This window comes from Penaeus japonicus, unplaced genomic scaffold (genome assembly GCF_977035675.1).
Source record: "Penaeus japonicus unplaced genomic scaffold, GWHDUDI00000001_assembly GWHDUDI00000018, whole genome shotgun sequence".
In the NCBI taxonomy this organism is placed as follows: Eukaryota; Metazoa; Arthropoda; class Malacostraca; order Decapoda; family Penaeidae; genus Penaeus; species Penaeus japonicus.
In genome coordinates this window covers 37,104,580-37,113,281 of record NW_028234420.1, presented here as the reverse complement: position 1 = coordinate 37,113,281, position 8,702 = coordinate 37,104,580, and the positions used below count along the sequence as shown (strand labels likewise).

The following is an 8,702-nucleotide window of genomic DNA, read 5'->3' as shown; positions in this document are numbered from 1 at the left end:
GGTGGCTGAGGTGTGGTCAAAACCACCTCTGTATCGTCCTGATTGGAAGGGTCTTCCTTGGCGTCCGAGGGCCTGGGGGCGACAGCCTTATCTTTCTGAAGTACAGATATCGCGACGTATTCTGGCCTCGTGTCTCCATGTGGGATGATGGGGATTGTATTTGCGTTGCTTGTATTAGAAGGAACCTGTGCCTCGTTGCTGGCTTCTTCTATTGAAGGGACGATACTCATGTCTAAGTTCTTCGGCAGCATTTCCATATAAAGAGCTTTCTCAGAGGGCGATGGGGGTGGCAAAATGTTAATAACATTTCCTTCTTGGTTGTCGTCTGAACCGTTTGCCGATGGCGGTGATGGTCCCTCCTCTTCTTCTTCTTCAACTGGAGGCGCTTGTGGCGTAAGAATATTCTCAGTATCGCTCATGCTCATAGATGATACAGCTTCTTTTTCAGTTTCCACTTCATCATTAGGAGTCTGGTTATCGACGGATACGTATTCAGCATCTTCAGGGATGGGAGTGGTAACATCCTGAAGGGACTCCTCCGAGAGTCCCCCACTCTCGGCCTCAAGCAGAGAATCGTCCTCCAAAGCTAGAGAGTCTTCGGTGATTGGCGTTGCATCAATGTCCGAGAGTGAGTCTGGCCTTTCTGTCGTCCCATCGCTTGCACTGTCGTTGGAAACTTCTTCCTTTGGCGTGACGGTGGTGGAGAGTTGTTCTTTGACCGAACCAGAGGCAGCGGGTTCTTCGCTGTCTTGATCAGCAGTTACGGATTCAATGTTCGGTCTGTCAGTAACGAAGGTCTCCTCGACGGGTGCCTTAGTACTGGAATCTTCGTCTTCAGGTTCACTGGTGACAAATACCTCTTCTTCTGGTCTAACCGTAGTCAGAAATTCTCCCTCGGGTTCAGTGGTAACGTCCACCTCTTCTTCTGTTGCAATGGTGCCAAATGTCTCTTCCTCTGGGTTACTTGTGACCAAAATCTCTTCTCCCTCAGGTTCACTAGTACTCGAAGATTCTTCATCGGGCTCACTCGTAACCGGAAATTCTTCTTCTGGGGAACTAGTGGTAAATATCTCTTCCTCTGGTTTGATCGTAACTGAAAATTCATTTGGATTGACTGTAGTTAGAGTGTCTTCTTCGGGTTTATTTGTATCTGACAATTCTGTTTCTGGCTCACTGTTGTCAAAAGACTCTTCTTCGGGTTTGCTTGTAACGAGAGCCCCTTCCTCATAATCACTAGTAACAGAAGGTTCTTCAGAGCTACTAGTAACAAAAGAATCCTCTACAGGTTTGCTTGTAACCATATGCTCTTCTTCAGGGATACTAGTAACTAAAGATCCTTCTACTGGTTCGTTTGTAACGAAAATTTCCTCTTCTGGTTCGCTGGTGACGAAAACTTCCTCTTCTGGTTCGCTGGTGACGAAAACTTCCTCTTCTGGTTCGCTGGTGACAAAAACTTCCTCTTCTGTACTCAAATCTTCTTCATCAGATGCACCATCGTCCATATTTTCCTCTTCGGGTTTACTTGTAACCAAAACTTCTTTCTCTTGTTCATTGAATACGAGTGGATTTTCTGTAGTTACTAAAGATTCTTCCATAGGTTTGCTCGTAACTAGAATATTTTCTTCGGTTCCACTGGTGGTGAATGATTCCTCTTCAGGTATACTTGTGGTTAATGATTCTTCCATGGGTTCATCCGTACCTGAAGCTAATGTTTCAGGTTGGTTAGTGATCACCGAGTCTTCCTCTGGTTTACTGGTAACCAAACTGACTTCTTCACTTCCATTTAAGGTGAAAGACCCTTCCTCGGGATCAACAGTCACCAAGGTATCTTCTTCAGGTGTCATGGTGATTAAAGCACCATCTCCATCGATAGAGGTAGTGACTGCAAACTCTTCTTCTTCGGGAGTGCTGATCACATCAACCTCACCATCGAGTATTTCAGGTGCTGTGCTAATTGAGGTAACAAGTGTGTCCTCATCATCTACGTCGGCTGATTCACCGGTGGATACGTTGCTATTCATTGCGTCATTATTAAACTGGTCTAATTCAGGCGCCAGAGTCACCAATTCCGGTAAACTAGTTACCAAACTATCTACATTAGTGTCGATGCTCTCTCCACTAGTGCTGGCATCTGTGGACAATTCAGATGCCATTGTTGTAGTAAGGCCTTCATCATCTTGCATCGTCGTCAAAGACGTTCCCTGAGACGATGCATCAGTAAGAGGTGCTTCTTCTACCGGCGTGGCAGTAACGGGGACCACTTCTGGCGCGACGTCCTGGGAAGACTCGACGTCCAAATCACCTGCAACAAGAGGCTGTTCCACGGATGTCTCAGTGGTTGGTCGGAGTGCATGGGACGGTGGTTTAGAAGAGAGTTCGCCGGGCAGGACACTAACAGGGCGTTGTGTAGTGAGTAGAACGGCAGGGGGCGTCGTGCTGACTGGAACAGCGGTTGTTGTACGCGGTGGAAAGATTTCCCCTCCTGGTGCATGAGGCCTCAGGAAGGCGTTTAATTCCTCACGGCTATCGAAGTATCTGAAAGTTTAAAGTTTATATATAATTCCTTGCAAAATAATAATGCAATAGTATAACATAGTGATGATAATAAAGGTTACCATTACCAAATATCATTACACAACTGTATCCCCTATCCTATTGTAATAACCAGAACCCAATTTACCATAATGACCATCCATATGACATATAATTCCTGATGCGGAAATGCCTGACACTGACCTTAGCAGAGGCCGGTAACCGCGATGGTCGGCCGTATATGTAACATATAATATCCGACCATCTGAGAACTGGACGAAATAGCTGCCGCTCTGATCCGTTTCGCCGTACATGGCCTGGTGACCGAACACCTGCTCTGACTTCTTGTTCTTTACCGCGTATCTGAAACTGCCAAGTTGTTTGGATATTCCCTTCTTTCTGTCTCCAAACGCCTGGAAATGAGAAATCACAAGTTTATCAATTAATGGATGGAAAAATCTGGGGGGAAAAAAATCTGATTTACGTATCTAATAAAGTATCGGTATGGTATGTCCTGAAATATATAACAGAAGGAAATGTAATATTTCTTGTAAATCTGGTTGAATTATATAGAATCATTACCTGGCATTTTGATGCGTTCATACAAATACACTTAGCCATTTCCTACAATAAGATACGCTAACATACCTTGCTTGCGCGCTGTGACAAATCTGGTCTTAATTTCCTTATTCTTATCCTGCGGACGTCTCTCCCATCATCGTTTTCCTCGCTCTCCTCTTCTTTATTCATATTCTTTAGCTCTATTATGTGTAGGACAGACTGATCAGAGTCAGGACGCGGGTCTTCCTCACTTTCAGAGTCATCTTCTTCTCCGCTTCCTCCCGCCTCCTCCACGCCGGCGAACCGTGTCATCTTCAGCTGTTTTGTTATTTCTCTTGACGTCTGTTCTACCAACTCTTGCTTGATGTCTTCCGGAGCTTCGATCAACTCGTTCAACATATTTGCAACGCTTTCTGCAGAGAGGGGAATAACAGACTTCTCCGCGGGGATTTCTTCGGGGTTATTGTTGGATTCTGTCCTGAAGGGATTCGGGATTGGGGGTGATCTACCGTGGGCGTCATGGCGGTGTTCCTCGGTGACGGTTCTGCGTCGCGACAGAATTTCGTCGATTGGGGCGCCCAGGCAGACGCTTGAGAGTAAAATAACCTGTAATTATAGCGACAATTAATACTTCATTATCTCTCATTATACGTCATTACACATTCCGTTCATGAAAGAGTTATTGTGCCTACATAATTTTAAATAGAGTCACAAACTCTCAGAGTGGCTGACATAAAGCATACAGTACTTTCACTCTTCGCAAACCATCGGAAGTATATACAAATGATGGGTCAGAATATTCTTTACCTCACAACTTATGACCATTCATGTAAACAAAGGCCGCCATTATCCACCATCGAAAGTCCCCGAAACTACGAGTCTAATTTTCCACGGGAATTTTCTCTCGTTTCCTCTGGAAGGTTACAAAATCAGCGATGCCATCAGCGCGAAGAGAGTGCCAACCACCAGCCAGCAATATGGTCATCCTTCCCGTTGTCACGCTATGAAAAATGGGCCATACTTACACGAGAGTAATACAGTCCGTCTTGGATTATACGGTTGGGACCCCAACAAATAGGCGGTTTTTCGACAACGAAAATGAACACGGCCTTGTTATACCGCCATGATAATTACGCATTCCGGACGAATAACCAATTGATGTCATACGGATATTTAAGTTGTATTTTAGATGGCTCAGGATAGAGACTTCAATTCTATCCGTGGATTTAATTACATGTATTACTCTTTCTCGTATCATCTGGAGCGCTGACAATGCTTTGCTATTTCAGAAACCTTTTTTTTCTTCTTCTTTTTCTTTTCTTGTAATTGTTTGAAAATTAGAGTAAGTTCCCGAAACTAATTATTCGTGAAACCAATATATTATAAAAAGAAATATATATATATTCATATATTCATATATATATAAATATATATATATATACATATGTATGTGTGTGTGTATACACACATCACTTACTCCCATATAACAATGATGTACATTGAAATATTGCAAATCATCAATACTGAGCGATTCGTAATCTTTTGAGAGACAGACAAACACTCGCCAGCTGAAAGGAAACTTTCAACCAAACGTGACGTGAATCAATTTGCGAATGCCCTTTGTATCATCATCATTAGAACTTGACGAACGAGTTCCAGCCGAGAGTAATAGGACCCGTTAATCATATTTGCGGTTCGTACACGGATGCAGCCTGAGGCAAGGTGTGGGTGGGCGCCTAATGTACTCATTCACGCCTGAACGCACGCATCCGAACGCGCAGACACAAACATTCAGCTGGACGCACGCACACACACACACGTAAATACAAATGACTGTGTACAGACGGAATTCGAGTATGTGATGATAACTTATAAGTGAAACCAAATGAGAAAAGCATCGAATCAAGAATTCAGAATCTTCGACCTCGCAAACTAGCAGCAGAAGTGCATACACATACGCATACGCACACGCACTAACACACACTAATTCTATATCTCTCTCACACATACATAGCTCGTAGACACACTCGCTAATGTATAGAAGGAGTAGGTCAGGGAAATGTAAATATCCGTTTGGGACAACTGGGACTACTGAAAACGGAAAACGCGATTTCTTAATGGACATTGTTAACAATACAATAGAAGTCATGGGAAAGGATTTAGATTTCGCTGCACGCAGATCTAAGAGTTCAAGGGGAGAGTTTCAAAAGATCAAAAGTTATTGGAGGAATAAGCAAGGATGAGGGAATCAATGAAGTATTTCTATAACCATATGGTTTTCTCTGAAATGAAGCGAGGAAGCATTTTTTGGTTTGAAATAAATCCTTGAAATCGTGAAATAAGACGTGAATGATTTTCAAACCAGAAGTATCTTTAACTACATACCGGTGATATTATTATGTCTGATGAAAAAGTATTGGTAATAACACGATTTTTCTCTTTTTTTCCCTATCAATGCTAACACTGGAATATATGTTATCCCCGCCGTCACTAAATGCCGTCATAGACATAACCGCTGTGCTATTTTTCAATAAAACAGAAAATCCACATCCACGTAAACAACCTTTAACTTTCTTCGTCCTAGTCATGTCACTGCAATGTCACTTTTTCGCGCGCAAATTAAATGCAATGCGACCGTTACCTGTCTGTGGCGCACGGATCGTAACGCGGCGCAGAAAACAAAAGAGTTACGATGCTTTTTACGACCGGTTGTTCGCAAACGAGGTATAAAGATTTCATTTCTTACCGGACTTTTCATATCATGGGAACCGCCGAATACTTTACCAGGGTTAATTTTTCGAATAGTTTATCCCTGGAGGAAAAAGGTTGGGAAGCGAAAGGAGGAAATAAGGGCAGTAATGTGAATTTGGGGAAAGAATTTCCGTTTTCTGTTGGTAGTTTAGGAAGTTTGGCGTTTGTGCATTCGACTTTCTGATTTGTGAAAGTTCAACTGTTTTCCCACGAATTCCGATGATTATTCCCTGTCTGAGTACGCGAGAGTTCGTGTTTACATTTAAAATGTAATTGATATGACGAATAAAATCATATCTGGTGTATACACACGTGTGTAAAGACGTGCTGAGGTGAATGTTTCGGTTCGTGTCTGTGAGTGGTTTATTACGATACGTACACACGTACACACACACACACATATATATATACATATATATACACATATATACGTACATATATATACATATATGTATATACAAATATACATACATAAATATGCACACACACACATATACATATACATACACATATATACGTACATATATATACATATGTATATACATATATATATACATGAATATGCACACACACACACACACACACACACACATATATATATATATATATATATATATATATATATATTCATATACACACATATACATATATGTACACATATATACATATATGTACACATATATACATATATGTACACATATATACATATATACATATATATACACATATATACATACATATATATATATACATACATGTGTGTATGTCTGTGTGTGTGTGTGCGCGCGCGTGCGTGCGTGTGTATGCGTACCGATAATATGTTAAAAGTCCAGACGAAGCAACATCTCCGCAAATCTCTCTGAACTTTACTCTAGCAACATATCCACAGAATATCCATCCATTCCTATCCCTCTCTCCGCCTCTCCTCCAGACAGCGCTATGCGTAAGGGAAACTGACGGAGCCATAACCGCAAAACGCTACTTCGAAGACATCTGCCGGTCATTCCCGATCCGCCAGGCCTGGCTTCTGGCTCGGCTGGCCTTGACTCTCACGACTGCCTTGAGTTTCCGGTCATTCTACGTACGTACGGCTGACGGCTGACGGCGGGAGGGCGGGCGGACCAGTTTCCAGTTTCCAGTTTCCACGTTATTCTGGGAGGGAGGACTTTTGCCTTGCCGAAGGGGGGTAGAATTGTATTTTTGATACTTTGATTGGCTTGTTTGGTTGTTTTGGTGGTCTTCGATGTGTTTGTTCTTGGTTGATTAAGTTTAGCACGAAGTTGAAAAGGATTGATTGAAAAAAAGATCCTTATTAACAGAAGCTAACCTTGTGCAGGACATGAACAAAAAAATCGGACGAATTATTTACCTATGAATGAATAAAGGTCGTTTTTGTAATTACGATTCTGTTGTGATTATTATAGATTATTAAGTAGGTAGCACTGAAAAATCCCATAATCACATTCAAATAGTTACTTAAGTTACGTTATTCTTGCAGTAAGTAGATCTGTTACACATATTTGCTGTCCAAAGTTGATTATCAAGTCTTATATATTACGTTTTTTTCTGTCCTAAGTTGAATATCAGAAGTCCTATGCATGACGAATAACCTACAACATGAAAAACACTTCGACTAATAAGTAACTAACGATCTTAAATAGAGGAGCCTCCCCGCTTAAAACCAGCAAGGCGGGAAACAACAACAACGAAACCAAAAACGCACACCTTTCGAAAGTCCAAGAAGCTTCGAACCACAACGAAGCACCTGCCTTCATTAATCTTCAGACAGGTGTACGTACGCCAGGTAGTATACAACCTGAGATTCCTGTCTTGTACCGCTGGAAGGAGGGGTCCCAGGGGTGGGGGGGGTGAGGGTGAGGGCGGGGGGTCAGAGGAAATAGGGGTAAGGCAAAAGTACCGTTGTGTGTGTTAGGTATTGCGTTCCTTATCGTTATCCCACTGTTAGGTGACCCATTTAGTCTGTTTGGCTATGCGTTTCTGATTCGTAATAAGTGGGTAGATAATGCGGTAATTATTATGGGAGCATCTGAGGGACTGTATGTGAAACGGGATCATGTCTTTATATTGATTGCTGTTTTGTATCGAGTGATATTGGAAATAGCGTCTCTGGCTAACCTTAGACAAGGCTCCCGATATAAGAGTTCGTTTGAGTGTACTTTGAACATTGTAATAGGATTGTTTTCTTTTTCTTCTTTTTACTATGACTATCCAGTATAATTAGAAACGTTTTATAACTTCGAAGTGTTTAAATCAGGCAGTGAAAAACAAACTTTTTTTTCTTTCATCTGTAATAAAATCGCGTTTATCTAATAATCGAGCAAAATCCAGGACGAGGAAGAAAAATCTGATCATTTAAGCTGACAGAGACAACGACGTCCTGTCTGTGTTAATCCGCTTTGGAAATAATCGGATGACAAACCTTCCAAGTTCGAGTTTGAAAAAATAGAAATAAAGCTTAATCAGACATAATGAGTAGTATTACAATGAGTCCATCTGAAATCATGAAATAATTCCAATAATGTAAACGAAAGCAATAATTACAGAAAGCATACTTAGGGATATGTAGAGTGAATTGATTACCCAGCACCCAAGCGTGGATATAGACCTATCAGTCAAGCTGGCCAGGTACTAACCTTGAAGGACGCAGTGGTTTTAAAAATGACCTACATTGTACGTAGTAGTTTGCTGGTCTCGTCGAGGCTTTGTCTGTGTGCTGCTACCAAAAGAGGGTAAAAGGATAAATCTACATGTTATATTTTTTTCTGTTAATATGTCGATTTATTTTGATATTCGTATTTTATAGGATTTACGTCAAGTCAATAACCGATGAATAGGGA

The 8,702-nt window shown here is 41.5% G+C and overlaps 1 protein-coding gene across 1 annotated transcript in view; it reads right to left on the bottom strand.

Moving 5' to 3' along the window:
• Positions 1-360: 360 nt before the first annotated feature.
• LOC122258670 (uncharacterized) overlaps positions 361-8,702 on the bottom strand; it is a gene marked incomplete at its 3' end in the record, with an annotated part of 14,217 nt that continues 5,875 nt past the window's right edge. Inside the window, 3 exon segments of the mRNA XM_043024764.2 lie at positions 361-2,535; positions 2,737-2,945; positions 3,181-3,699. Coding sequence (XP_042880698.2) covers positions 361-2,535; positions 2,737-2,945; positions 3,181-3,699 — 2,903 coding nt within the window.